Source organism: Apis cerana, linkage group LG13 (assembly GCF_029169275.1).
Source record: "Apis cerana isolate GH-2021 linkage group LG13, AcerK_1.0, whole genome shotgun sequence".
In the NCBI taxonomy this organism is placed as follows: Eukaryota; Metazoa; Arthropoda; class Insecta; order Hymenoptera; family Apidae; genus Apis; species Apis cerana.
This window is the reverse complement of record NC_083864.1, coordinates 9,107,207-9,122,006: the sequence shown is the minus strand read 5'-3', so window position 1 is coordinate 9,122,006 and position 14,800 is coordinate 9,107,207. Positions and strand designations below refer to the sequence as shown.

General features: G+C 34.8%; 2 protein-coding genes and 1 long non-coding RNA gene across 9 annotated transcripts in view; 1 reads left to right on the top strand and 2 right to left on the bottom strand.

The window, feature by feature from the left end:
• Positions 1-8,408, top strand: part of LOC108003973 (uncharacterized) — a 272,622-nt gene extending 264,214 nt beyond the window's left edge. For all 6 annotated transcript variants that reach the window (XM_062084092.1, XM_062084090.1, XM_062084095.1 and 3 more), the window contains one exon: positions 3,490-8,408. In XM_062084092.1, coding sequence (XP_061940076.1) covers positions 3,490-3,777 — 288 coding nt within the window. In that variant the 3' untranslated portion in view covers positions 3,778-8,408. The remainder of the gene's footprint in view (positions 1-3,489) is intronic.
• An 85-nt stretch (positions 8,409-8,493) lies between these two features.
• LOC108004028 (alpha-amylase 4N) lies at positions 8,494-13,010 on the bottom strand. 2 transcript variants are annotated; one of them, XM_017066669.3, is made up of 5 exons: positions 11,418-13,010; positions 10,261-10,691; positions 9,768-10,134; positions 8,868-9,353; positions 8,494-8,640 (listed from the first exon to the last, which is right to left on the bottom strand). In XM_017066669.3, the coding sequence occupies exons 1-5, from the start codon at positions 11,598-11,600 to the stop codon at positions 8,626-8,628; spliced, it is 1,482 nt and encodes a 493-aa protein (XP_016922158.1). In that variant the 5' UTR covers positions 11,601-13,010; the 3' UTR covers positions 8,494-8,625. The 2 variants fall into 2 exon arrangements, with proteins under 2 accessions (XP_016922158.1, XP_061940081.1); XM_062084097.1 differs by having other exon boundaries at positions 8,494-9,353.
• A 1,260-nt stretch (positions 13,011-14,270) lies between these two features.
• Positions 14,271-14,763, bottom strand: LOC108004030 (uncharacterized). Its single transcript, XR_003699080.2, has 2 exons — positions 14,648-14,763; positions 14,271-14,572 (listed from the first exon to the last, which is right to left on the bottom strand). It is a non-coding gene; the product is annotated as an uncharacterized LOC108004030 (long non-coding RNA).
• Between the last annotated feature and the right edge of the window lie 37 nt (positions 14,764-14,800).

Below are 14,800 nucleotides of genomic sequence, written 5' to 3'. Positions count from 1 at the left end.
TAGCAATTAAATGTGTGCGGAAATATGTGTTATGTCGTCTTTAAAAAAAAATTTCCAACTTCTCCTAGCTTCAGTATGCTAATGAATTACAGCAATTATCATAAATCCTTGATTCCAACGAATGTTGCAGTAAATGCAATCGTCCACGATGGGAGATTACTCCTTCTTGTTAAACTTTTATTAAACTTTAAACTTTAGATTCAAATCAAATCTTCGATTTAAAATTATATATCCCATAAATTCATAAACTTTTTTTTTTAAAAAAAAAAGATCTTTCTTAAAGTCTTTTTTTTCTTCTTTTATTTCTGACTTCTTCGGCGCAAAAAAACCATCGTACAAAGAAGCATGAAAAGATCTTCTCATTCGCGTTCAACAACGATGTCACGACCCGTGTTTTTTATCTTCTCTCAGCTAACTCTCGGTTAATTAACGTTTAACGTGAAAAGAGCGGTAGATGAAAGTAGCTTCCATTCTTACGCTCGATCGCGTTTGTGTACCGTTAGCGTCGCTATCGGAAATTCGAAACAATGTCGGCCGTGTCGGCGCGTGATAGATGGCCCTGTGTTCCTCGTGGCCGTTGGTGCGACCACTGGTGTCAGCTGCGAGGGAGAAACGGGATAATTAGCAGTGCCGCGAGGTTCGCGCGAGTAAACGGCGTGTAAAGCGAGAATCGCGGCACGGGATAATTTGTGCAAGTTCGTTGATCCTCCTTCTTGTCCTCTTCTTGTAATTAGTCAGCAAGCCGGCTGAAGAGGGATAAGTTTCGAGATCCGTTTACTCGGCTTGTTGTGACTGTGTTAAGAACGCGGGTCGGGATGCTGGAGGCTAGAATTGTAGGAAATTATGCGGTGGTTAATATCTTTTGAAAGTTGGAATTAAAGCAGAAGATATGTGGTAGAAATTTTCTCGTACTTTTTTGAATGTGGTATATCGTCGGTAAAGAAGAACAATGACATAATCTGATGAAGATTGTAATGTAATGAAGATTTTTTGTAATGTACTTAATGTAATAATACTTTGGATATAATATTAAATGGTTTTCTCGATCCTGTGAAAAATTCCAATTGCTTTATTCTTGAATTTTGTCAATAAGACATTAAATAGATTAAAATTATTTTCGTCTGAATTCATAGGTATCACATTCATAGATACTAAACGTTTCTAATATCAACATGATGAACACGAGGAACAACATGGAGAAACGGACAGAAAAAATTAATCTGAAATACGTCCAGAGTCCATTTATATCGCAATACATATATCTGCACGATAATTTCGCATACCCAACATCTGAAACCTTACCATTACGAAACCACCTGAAACCATCATTACTCTTCACTCTCCATCTACCTCCATCAAACACCTTTACCAAAACCATCATTCACATTTTACACATTCCAAAGCAACCCATCCCAACGCCGTACAGAGATCAGAAGACGAGAATCAAAACCAAAACCAAAAAAAAAAAAAAAAAAATAAAAGAAGATGAATAAAATGCTAAACTTCCAAACTAAAATTCATATATTCGTATCGAAACCTCGATTTACACCCGATGATCCCACATCTCCTTTTAGAAGACCAGAGAACGATTCAAAGAGGATGCACGAGGACGAAGACCGGTCTGCCCGTGGTTCGCGTGCGGAGATCGCGTTAGAACGTTGAATATTTCATTCATAATCGAGCGATCAACGTATTTCTCTGCAAGAAAGCGCGCGCGCGCACGGTAACGAATCGTAGTACGGCGGTGTGAGTGAACCGCGCGCGAGCGGGGGTAAATCGCGCGCCGGTTGCAGCGGCAATTACGGGGATCGTGCGGCGGCCTCCGTGAATGAAACGTCCGTCCTTTTTTTTTCTTTTTTTTTTCATTTCTCCTCCTCCTGTTCCACCTCCTCCTCTTTTTCTTCCGCCTCTTTCCTCCCGTTCTTCCTCCTCGCCACGATTCTATCCTCGGGTAGCGGGTAGCTCGACTCGTAGCTTTTTGCGGAACGGAGGTTTAATGAGGGAGCGCCGCGGCGTTCCACGCCGGTGAGGACGCGGCTCCGTCCGCCCAGAGATCCCGCGAAGAACGGGCGACCTTCGAGCCGGGTCGGGGGTCACGTCACGCGATTCAGGAATATACGCGTGGGCTCGCGTGATTCAGAGACAAGCGGTGGGTGATTCGCGTAGGTGTCATTGTTAACGCTTTGTGAATGAGCAGGAAGAATGGGATGAATAGCTTTAATTGGTCGGGTCTTTTCTTTCCTTTTTTTTTTTTTTTTTGATATTATTGGACGTCTTGTTCGAAACTTAGGTTCACATTTAACTTTCACGTATTAGATAACTTCTTAACATTAGATAATTATATTTAGTTATATTATACGCAATTGAAATTGCCAATTGTTTTAGGACAAATGATTGATCAATTGAGACTTGTAAGCTAATGTTATTTAATTTATATTTTGACGGTGTCGTCTTATTTATTTTATTTGTGTAATAAGTTCTTTTTTGTATGTAAGTTTAATAGTTTTTTTTTGAGAAGTGAAAGAATATTATTATCTCTGTATGAGTTTAAGCTAGTTTAAGCAGTGCAACCGAGGCATATTAGATTAGCATATTAGGTTCAAAGAAGATTCTATGGATAAGAGAACCGTGGTGATTTTAAAAAATGTAAGGTTTGAGAATCTATATTGAACAAAGATAAATTGAAAGGATAAATAAATATCTGCAGAGGATCTCTAAAATATTTGGGTGGATAAAGTGAAAAAATAGGAGGAATATTGCACCAATTGACACAGAATTAAAAGTTTAGAAGTGTGCTTATTGCATAAAGCTCGAAACAATAGTCCATTCTTGAATAGAATTATAATCTGTGATGAGAAATACTATACGATAATCGTACAATGATTGGACACCAATGAAAATCCTAAACGAAATCTTAAACCATCATTATGATCGAAAAAGTTATGGTGATTATATCATGATTTGTAAAGGGAATAATTCATTGTTCTTTTCTAAAACAAAGAGATATCGTAACAGCAACATCCTACTGCCAAGAAATTGATTAAGATACAATTCTGCATGACAACGATCGCATTGGAAAACACTCTACAAAAATTAACTGAATCGAAATGCGAAATCTTAACCCATCACCAGATATTTTACCAACCGATATAAATATATATATATATATATATAATTTTATAAAAATATATATATAAAAATCTCTTTATGAGAAGATCATTAAAGCCAATAGCTCGTATTTTGATCGATTAAAAATTACAATTTCGAAAATACATTGATTTTCTTCCGATCAACAAAACACATTTCTTGCAATTACCTGTAATTAAAAAAAAAATATTAAAGTTCCATGATAAACATTTCTATACGCCTCACGACGATCCATCCATCACACGTCCATCCGAAAATTGTCCACCTTAAATTTTCTTCCCGCCAGAAAAAAACCAAGATCGACAGAAAAACTAATGAATCCGTCCCACCCTTCTTTTCCAGAATTTCCGCGAGCACCGGATCGATGGAGCAGCGTTGCCCCTTCTCTCGGAGGACCACCTGACCGGCCCAATGGGAATGAAGCTGGGCCCAGCTCTGAAGCTTCGCGCCCTCCTCGCCCGGAAACTGGGCGCGTGCACGGTCTGTTTGCACTGCGCTCATTGCCACCAGACGCCCCTGCCAGCCCTGAACGCGGCCGCGGCAGCCGCTGCCGCGTCGCAACAACAACACCAGCAGCAACCGCAGCAGCAACAGTTGCCTGGAAGGCGGCCAAGCAGCACGGGGAACTGACAAACAATGGCGGAGACTCCTCTGGGCCCGGAGGGCGCTGTGGCGCCCCCCCAGGACCCGAACAGGGCCCTAAGGATAGAACGGCGCGTGTCACGCCCGATACGCAAGCCGGAAGTGGTGTTCAAGAAGCCCATCAAGCAGTGACGCGGATCACGCGACAGCATTGCTTTGCGTGTGTACACGTGACGCTGTGGAGTTACGCTGTGGAGGCTCCGCCTGTGTGTTGTCCATCGAGTGTTCGTTCATCGGGGAGGGAAGGGGAGGGCAGGGGAGGGGGGAGGGAGGGAGGGACGTTCGACGACGATCAAGAGTTTCGTTGTATTGATACGTTAATCAAGTGTACCTGGAGATAAATGACTTATTACTTTTGTCCTCGATGCAGAATTTGCCTGCGTTGTACTTACGTACTTGTGTTTACACGGCTGGATCGATTCGTGTGAAATAATAGGTGTGCGAGGGAGATGGGAATAAGCGGTTCTTTGAGAAGGAGGATGATTGGGGGAGGGGGGAGGGACATTGCGTTTTCGGATGGGTTACGAAAAATACGAAGGATTTCGCGTTTCGATGGTTGAACTTGAGGAGTTCGAGGTATGGATAAGAAGTTGTAGTAGCTTGTCGTACCTTTTCTTTGTTTCTTATTACTGCGTTTATTTCATTCTGTGCAATTAGTTCTCTGTATAATTTGAATCGATTTGAAATAAGTACTTTTTCTTTTCTTGGTCATTGATTCGATACAAATTTGTCACGCATTTTCTTCATCTCATTCCGTAAATCATAAACATACGAACTTCTTATCCACCTGGTATCGTCCAAAAGTTCGGCTCGAAAATGATCGAACTTGAAACGCGATGTTTTAACATCGTTCAATCGATAATTTTTATCATTATTATTGTCTTTCGTCGAGAAGAAACGAAGTTAGGAATGATACTCGGTGCCTGAAATTCGGACAAGAATCTGGGCAGCCCGATCATAAAATTTATTTAAGAAAATAGAAACCCCCTCCCCTCCCTCCACCCTTCCAGAGGTACAATTCTCGATACTTCGATACTTGATACTTTCTAGTTCGTTATTTTTTTTACAAGTCGTTAAGAGACTTGTACCAGCTGGCCGGGCTTTCACAAGTTCTCCTCGCCTAGCAGGAAGTGGAGGGTGACTAACAAGTGTTAACGTTCTCGCGTTTATAAATTAGGAATAGACACGCGATGAGCACAAAGAAGCTGACGCTGCGTGATAATCAAATTAATTGGGATGGAAATTAGCGATTAAAACGCCTCGTTTGCGTGCTTATTCAAATTACACATCCTTCGATAAAAGAGGAAAAAAAAAAAAAAGAAAAGAAAAAAAGAAAATCAGCAACCGGAAGCTACGTGTTCGATCCTTCGTAAGCAATTAGCGTGTCAAGGTACAACATCGGTTTCATGCGATATTAACGGCCTTGAATTCTTCAGGAATGTCTTCCTTGGCGAAGGAAATTAACGTTTTAGAATAATTACCGCGCGAATCGAAGTTCTAAGCGATGAATTAATTATTAATGGAGATTTTTTTTTCTTATATATATATATATATATATGTGTGTGTATGTGTATATATATATATCATGAATAAAAAAAACGAGTGCCTCTATCGATCGAAAAAGTCTTCCAAAAGGCTAGCCTTTCTTAGATGGATGAGATAATGAGAGCGAGGTGATTCTTTTAACGTGCAGAATTTGCGATTTCAAGCAATGCTGCCCCTTGTTACCTGAGAACAGAGATTTCGTAGAGAAAAGTTCATTTACAGATAGCACAATGATGTCTTATTGTCTTAAAGATGTAATGTCTGGTAATAATCTATTAACAATTTGAATGTGTTTTAAAATTGTTACGTATTGCAAAAAAATATAAAAAAGAAAAGCAGTTATTCTACAAATTTTATCAGAATATCTGGAATTCCATATCAAGAATATGAAAAAAAAATGATATTATTTTTTTATTCAAGTAATAATTATGTCCGCTAGAATGCGCCACCGATCTTAACTTACGTATTTCTACATATGTATTCATTCATTCTTTTTTATTAAAAAAAAAAAGAAAGAAATGTATTAATATAACGAATAGTAATTATATAGTAATACAATTTTAATTATTTCAAGGCATCTTTAAGTCAGGATTCACATTATAATTAAATTTGAAATGGGTATCAGATATCGCGTGCTATCTGAATTGTACCAACAAAGTAATTATTCGAGTTCTTTTATTCACATGATAAATTCGAAAAATTTAAATTATAAAGCAAATGAATTTATTTATATACTCAAATACAGCAGCAATAATTATTACTCCATGGCACTTTTCATTTTAATTTGAATTTCAATTATAAAAAGTGCATTTGCTTTGAAACTATAATAATTAACTATGTAACAACAATACAATGAAAGTTATTTTTAACCTAAAATATTAGATATTTTTTAAGACACTTCTAAGACAAATAAATTTAAGAATATCAGATTCATTTTAAATAATCGATTATTGAAAATGAATTCGAATAATTTCACTGGAATATTAACAACGACGAAAACAGACAGGAAAAGTGCCGAGTAACGAATTTTCAATTTTTCATTATCGAATGAAGAACTGGAAACAATGAAAACGATAATAAATAACACGAGGAAACAGTGAATAACTGTTTGTAATTAAATAAACTGCGAGCAATTGTTATTTGAGAGTATGTAAAAGATGAGCGAACGAGAAACGATTGCGTGTAAGGATCGAATGAAGTGAAGAGAGAAAACAAGAGTGTGTGTGTAAGAGAGAGAGAGAGAGAGAGAGAAAGAAAGAAAAACGAAACGAGACAACATCATATCAGCGAAAGAGGAAAATGAAAAGAAAAAAAAAACAATTAATGTGCAATAATGATGAAAATGAACATTTTTTCAACGCGGTACTTTTTAACTGTATGAATAGGATGATATACGTATTTGCTCAAATCGTTGTTTCTTTTATATATTTTAACGAAGTTTTTATATGAATGAATTATAATGATAAAATATAACTAAATTATATTTTTGCTAACGTTCTACGTGCAGATCACACGCGAACAGGAAGATCATCACGCGCGGGTACATTCGCATACCGTAGTATAAAATGTAATACTGTACATACACACGCGCACACACAACACACACAAGTACGCACACACGAGCGTATGCATGCGTACGCAAACACATACATACATACACACGTATAAACATTAAGAGATGAATTGGAGAGAAGGCGATACACGATGTAGATTCAACGTGATCGACGGATCCAGTAGAAATTAGAGAAAAAAGAAAAACTGTAAATTAATTTTTCTTCCTCCCTTATTTTCAACGTTTAACGTTTATTTATTTAGCATTAAAACCGTTGCCTTATTGTATGTTCATGTAATAACAATTTAGTCGTATAAAAGAGGAGATAAAACTGTTGGCCGTGTGACAGTTGTTATTAAGTGGAGAGTTGATAAGTTCGTAAGACGAGCAGTATTTTTAGATTTACATTAGCCTGAATTTACTGCAGACTATATACGTTTATAAATATTATGTATACATACATACAAATACACAAACACATTCATACGTACACTTACAAGCGCGATCTCGCGCGCACATCTGCTCGTGCTTCCAGTTTTGTACTTTTGCTTGTACTTTTTCGAAAAATTTCGAGTTCGACTCTTTATGAAAAACAATTTTAACAAGTTATTTCGATTTCATAATCGAATTCAATTTCTGAAAAGACTTTTCGCTTCAACTTTTCATGAATTCGATTCTTTTTATTCATCTTCATTTTGTGTGTATATAATTGGATAAAATCTTTTAAAAATTTTCCATAGAACTCTCAGAAAATTTAATAACATTTTAACGTACAGAAAATTAACGTACAATATATATGTATAGATATATGAAAAGAAAAATTCTGGACAGTACGAGCGGACATTAACCGAGCTAGCGGCTTTTACTTAAACGGAGAATCACTGTACATAATGCTTAAGCATTTATTTATATCGTGCTTTTACAAAAGGACCCGTAGTATTTTATTTAGTTTCGTAGCAAAAGATTTATGCACATCATTACCGCGTGCATAGCACGAGATCATTTAATTGTCAGGTGTGCGAACACGGGAAGAGTATGCGTGCATTTGTATTAAGGAAAGAAATAAAAAACAAAAAAAAAAAACAGAGGAGAATAGAGTGAAAGAAAAAATTCGTACTGGTGTGACGGAAATTATTTAAAACGAAAAAAAAAAGAAAAAAAATGAGAATAATTGTACAGAAAGGGACGACAATTTTGGAGAAAGAAAGAGGGATAAAGAAACGGGCAATAAGGCAATCTTGTGATAACTTCGATGATTTTTATTCTCCACCCATTTCTCCATCCTTCGTTTTCTTCTGTGATTTACGCCTGCGTCCAGTTTATTCGTCCTCGAAAGAAAAAGAAGAAGAAGAAGAAGAAGAAGAAAAAATCCTTTCGACATCCCTTTTTTTTATTTCCCCCGCGAATCTGTCGTGTATTATTCTACTGATTAACTGTCTTATTATGTATAGTAGAAATTAATGGTGAAAAGAGAACAAGAACAGTACATTGTTTCTGTTAAAATAAACATTGTTGAAAAATATTTTCACTGGTGGCCTTATTTCTGTTACAGACTCTGGATTACGAAAAGAATTGTGATTGGTAAAAGTGATAGAGATAAAAATATATACGTAAACAATATACATTTAATAGTTATTTGCTCTACGAAGAATTAAATACAATCTTTTCTCGTCGCAAGATGAATTTTAAGAATCTTCCACTTCGTTCAATCGCAATCTCTTCTGATGTTTATGATTCCTTTACGCCATTTTAGCCTGAAGATAAAATTGTTATTTTCAAGCAAGTTTCTTTATCATTGCATTTTATTACAATAATTTATGAATTAACGTTGAGTTAGTAAGAAAGAGTAAACAACTAAATCAAAAAATCTATAAAAAAAAATATTACAAATCTCAATAAACTTTTACTTTCCCTTCCACTTATATAAGAACTTATATAAGACAAAAAAATCTCTCATTTACTTCTTATCAAACTCACTCACCTTAACGTGAATGGCAAGAACTCCATCCTCTTCTCCTGCACCGATCTCTATACCAGCATTTCCATCCGATTGCACAGTGACAACCTTGCCAGTGCATCTTCCGTTCTCCAAATTACCAGAAATCACGTCGCAATAGTGGCCAGGAGGTAGACAGACTTTCAGATTTCGCTTCAGATCGTATCGATCTCCGTTGAACGCGACAAATCCGGAACATCCCCGACTGAATGCGATTTGATTGCTTCCGTTATCCCACCAATTATCGATCCTCGTTCCTTTGACCAAATTGCGGAAACGAACCATGTTAAAGATTTGCCTCCAACGGTGTTCGCAGATCCATCCGTTGCTGCAAATGTTGTCGTGGATCACAGGCGACAGAATGTTGCCATTGCCGTCGTTAGGCGGTCCTTGATCCTTGCTTTGGAAGTCGAAGGAGCTCATTATTCGTGGGGTGCCGAATGGATGGGACAGCATGAATGCGACAGCCATCTAAAACATTTATATTTTATTTCAAATATTAACCTTGGAATTGTTTTCTTTCGAAAAGAAGATAAATAAAAAGTATATATGCAAGAATTTCATCAGTGGTTAAAAAATTAATCGGAATTTTCGTGGAAAAAAATTTCACAATTGATATTTGACGTAGTATTGCACGAAATATGGAGAGAAGTATTTGAGTCTGATCATTGGCTGACCTGTTCTACTTGCTAGCTTTCACTGTACCGTCGCTGCGATTCCCTAATCTAATAAATATTTATTGCTCTACCGTAAAAATTCTAAAAACATTTTGCACGTCTATTTTTTCAATCGAACGATAATTGAAAAGTAACCAGATACCAAATATTTAGGAATAAATTGTTTCTAAAAAAAAAAAAGAAAATATAGAAAAAAGTTTGGTTATACCTTGTACTGTTTGGAGTATTTGTAAGTGAGGATTTGAGGATTGTCGCGTTGGGTGTCGTGATTGTCGACGAAAACGAGAGAATCCTTCGAAGGTAAGAAACCCCATTGCTCTCCCCAGTTTACCAACCATTTCAGATTATTGTTCCCCCGAAACGCATTGGAAATTTCATATGAATATTTGAACTCGATCACCGCCGCCATTTCGTTGTACTCCCGTTTCGAGATTGCCTCGTTCCCGTAATCGATCACCTCTTGGAATATGTACGGTCGTGCATTTTTAGGGAAACCGTGCGTCGTGTTCAGATTTCTCACTCTCGAGTAAATCGTTTTCAAATCGCTCGGCCACATGTGTTTCGCAGCATCGACTCTGAAACAGGAAGAAGTTCAAGAAGTTCTCTTCTTTAACGCCTAGATCGATCCTGTTCACATGCATTATTACCAATGTGTTAATAATAATATTATTATTATTATTAATCACAATGTGAATACAAACCGAAAACCGGCAACACCAACTGCAACCAGATCGTCGAGGAAGTCAACAAGCTTCGACCTGACGTACTCCTGGCTCTGATCCAAGTCGTGGAGACCAACCAACTCGCAGTTCCTCACGTTTGACGGATCGTTGTAATTGTTCACTGCGCAACGAGGGTGGAAATTTTTCACGGTGTAGGGCACTTGCGGATAGTCGAAATTGTACGTGTTCGCCCTCGAGTTCCCTGTACCGCGTGCGTCGTTCCAATCACCGGACATATGGTTCATTATGACGTCCACGTAGATCCGTACACCCGCTTTGTTACATCTCGCCACCATATCGATGAATTGTTCTCGCGTGCCCGATCGCGTGACCCATTTGTAGGAAATCGGTTGATAACGTTCCCACCATGGCCTCTTGTCGATCACTATGTTCTCTTGTACCGGTGATACCTATACAAATATTGCCTATACAATATGTATGTATGTGTTGCGTTGATAACGTGGAAACGAGAAGCGATGCTCCTATCTTTGTTTTATTTAAAATATTTGATGAATAAGGAATAAATTTGGTTAGCAAGTTTAGTTTCTATTGATTTTCTATTGTTCAGTGATCAGGATTCGTAATTGTTGTCGATGTTGTTGAGATAAATGAGTTTCAGATCGATAATTGATAAAAGCATAGATAGATATTTTGTTTGTTTACAGAAGATAGTTTATTATTTTTATAACACGTGAGGAAATAATTAAATCGATAATCATTCAGTAGTGGTAAATAGGTAAATTAATTGTAAAGATTAAAAGATAAGTTCCATTATTATCCCTGATATCGGATTTTAATTGTTATTGGCATCTTAAAAAAATAAAGCTGATGCAAGTAAATTTTTAATCCACATTATTTTCTGAAAGTTTGTTTAAACTAATTCAAAATTTGATTTAAATACGGATTTTATTTAAATCGAAAAATTAATCAAACGTAAAACTATGTTTTTGATATTAAGCATAAAATTTCTAAAGAATCTTCATAAAATATCTCTTCAATAAACATCAGGTATTTATCAATTGTTTTCGCACAACTATAATATATTTACTATAAACTATCATGCATTTGAGTAACATTTTGAATTTAAAAATAAAAATATCACAATTAACGTTTAAAAATTAAATTTTGTCACATACCTGAACTCCACCAAAACCTACAGGTCCAAGGAATTGTTCGCACTCTTTCGCAACGTCGCCCCATTTCCATTCGAAGAGATGGACGATAGCGTCGTGGCCAGGAGCAAAATGTGGGTCATTGTGAGAAATTTCACCCGCTGCCAACGTGAGCAGTGCCAACAATAACACGATCGCGGGCATCATAGTCAGTCTACGTTGCAAAATACTCGTGTCTCTAATATATAAACCATCGTCATTTACGTAATCTCTTTTCACTGTATCCAAAGGTCAATCATCCCCTCTGCCACCAATTTACCATTTTATCAATACGAGTCACATCTATTGTCTATTCGATGCAATTATTTCACTCGAACTCATCTTATCACGTTATTGTTGTGGAGCAAACAAAATATAGGAGAAGTGTTTTCAACAATGTGACTAATGTTTCGGTTGAAAATTCTAAATTTTTTTTTTTTTTTTTTTTACTTCTATTTTCATCATTGAATGACGCACATGGCTTTTATATTTCTTGATCTGAATATATTTAAAACAGATTAATTCTTCGTATTCGCCTTTCATGTTTTATTTGAACCGGTTTATAGCGAGTTGCGTATATTTTCACACTTTTATGATCTTTATACTATTTATATTTATTAAAGTAATATAAATACTGAAATTTATTTAAATTGGAAGAAATTTCACTATTTTCGTATTTTATGTCCGATTATTTATTTTCAATGAAACGAATATTTAGTGTTGAATTTCTTTCTTAAAAAATATTTTATCAATGTAACTTATTAGTCATTTAACATGTATTTTAGAATATTTTGATTTTTCATTTATGTTGTTAAATTTAGCGAGAAAAATAAATGTATTAATGCAAATATCTGTATATTAAAAATCTGTATATTATTAGATGAAAAACAACAATCTAAAAAACATATATCACAATAATAAAATATGTTTAATAATAATACAATAATTATAAAAAATGTTATAATATATAATAATTGAATTGTAAAAAAAATTTAAAAATAATATCGTATATTTATTTTTTGAACGTAAAAAAATTTTGTTGTTTCTTCTTGAACTTCTCCCGAATATATATTATGAAAAACATATTTATAACCTTTTCTCTTTTGTTTTGAAAAATTTCATTGTTTTGTAAATTTTTCCACTTGTCAAACAATGCTCCATTTATTATTTGAGTTATCGTTCAATGCAAAGTAATTTTCTTCGATGATAAATTTTTTAAAGAATTATTTTCACACGTGACAGACGTGCACAAATGTCACAATAAACGAATAATAATAATAAATTATACGTGACTTGATCGTATCGATGAATAATAATTAATCATAAACTTTAGGAACTCAAGAAAATATAAACTATATAAACAATAACTATATAAATATATAAACTAAATATAACTTTAGGAACTCAAAAATTTTTTTTGCAATTATAAATATTTTATAATTGTAATACAAACAAATCTTATAGAGATCCGACAATTTTTTTAAAAAATTTTTATTCATCTTTTATTAATACTTCTGAATAATCACTCGATATAAGAAAAAATATATGTATATAAACAACAAAAAAAAAAAATATTAAAACAATCCATTCATATTAAGAATAAAATTAAAATTGTTAAAAATGAAAAATCCTCCATCTATAACTCAATCGACAATTTTTTTGAATAATCGAAAAACGAAAAAGATCACGATTTTAAGAATTTATTCGAATAACATAGAAATTAAAATTGTCGAAAAAGCGAGATAAAATTTTTTTCGTATTCCAAAACACCGTATTCCATTCATCACCGTAAAAGAAAAATCCTATAACGATTTTCGAATGATGGAAGAAGCAGGTTGCGCCTCACTCTTCGCGGAGCATAATTACGAGGGGATCGTTAATCGGTTCACCGAAGGATCAGCAACAGCGATGGTTGGCTGTTATCAACGCAGCTCGTATATCCTCGCAAACCGTTGTAAAGTAGAGGAGCGGCGAGCGTACGATTTCGCTGCGGGTTACAATTACGAGCGAGGCGCGTAATTAAAAGCTGATGTCCCCCATTTATTAACGCTACCGGACGAGTGCACCAGTCGAGAGAGCCGCTCGTTTTAATGCCAAACGTCATCAGCATCGACCATCGTCCCCTTCGCCCCTTCCCCTCCTTCTCTCTTCCATGCTCCTCCACCATGAATGGAGCCCATTGGTTCTGATCCACTGGCTCGCAACCACGCTTTTCGCGTATCTCATTTGCATATTTTTCATCTTGGATACGCGTACGCCTGTTTTATCGATAAGATCGATAATCGTTTCCAGACAACTCAATCCGAGTTTTACGAGTTTTTCAGATAATCGGTGTGTCTAATCTGGATTCTGGATTGTAACGAGCAGACTTGATGGATGTCGAATTTCGAAGGATTTGAGGTTATACGTTTTCAAGAGAAATTTTGTGATGTTTCTGTGATTGTCGATTGTGTCGATTAGGTAATTTATGAACGATTATATTTGTAAAGTTTAATATAATCTGATTGGTTAATTTTGATTCGATATGAATATTCTGGAATTGAAAATATTTTGGAATTTTTTTTAATAATAAATAAATATAATAATAAATAATAATGATGATAATAATAATAAAATTTTATAAAGTAAAATACGCGACAGGAATATTTATTTGTTTTTATTAATTAGTATATTTATCTAAGATTAATTATATTTAATTGCATTAATATGTTTACCCAAGATAAAAGTAACATTATATTATCGTTTATCGTATATTTATCTAATGTATAATTATCAATATGAGATCTACGTTTGAAAGAGGAATTTATTGTATGTTATGAATAACAATCCACTTGATAATTATCTATAAAATGTATTTATTTCATCTTATTTCTACGATTATCAAGTAATGTTAAATTAAGTTAAATTTTTGTATGTGAAAATTACATTTTGGAATTTAATTCGAATCATTGCAATTATAATTTACTCGTATTTCCTAATATTTCAAATCCTAGATAACTGTATTAAAATCTAAATTTTGTTGGCACAGCAACTTTCTACTCGAAATTTTTATATTCCATATCAAGAAATGAGAATATAAATATGGCCACCTAAACACATCCATCCTAACTGTGTTTTTGATCTGATCTGATTTAGAACACCTGGTATATTATTCTAAAGTTACACAATGCTTCTAACATTAGGAACGAAAAATATATAGAAAGAAAAATAATTACCTTTATTATACATTCAAATTTCTGCATTGCATAATCTTGAAAAAAAAAGTCGAACAATTCCCATTTTCTCTTGAGTTCAGTTCATGAATATGTATTATGTGCCTCTAATATTTACAACATAGTTATATATTTATTCGAAACTCTGTCATTACA

Bases quoted from the DNA above. Each gene is read 5' to 3' on its own strand.
- LOC108004028 (XM_062084097.1), bottom strand. From the start codon at position 11,600: ATGATGCCCGCGATCGTGTTATTGTTGGCACTGCTCACGTTGGCAGCG. The intron at 10,692-11,417 runs GTATGTGACAAA...ATATTTGTATAG, and splicing joins TAGGTTTTGGTGGAGTTCAG to GTATCACCGGTACAAGAGAA. The intron at 10,135-10,260 runs GTTTGTATTCAC...TTCCTGTTTCAG, and splicing joins GTTGGTGTTGCCGGTTTTCG to AGTCGATGCTGCGAAACACA.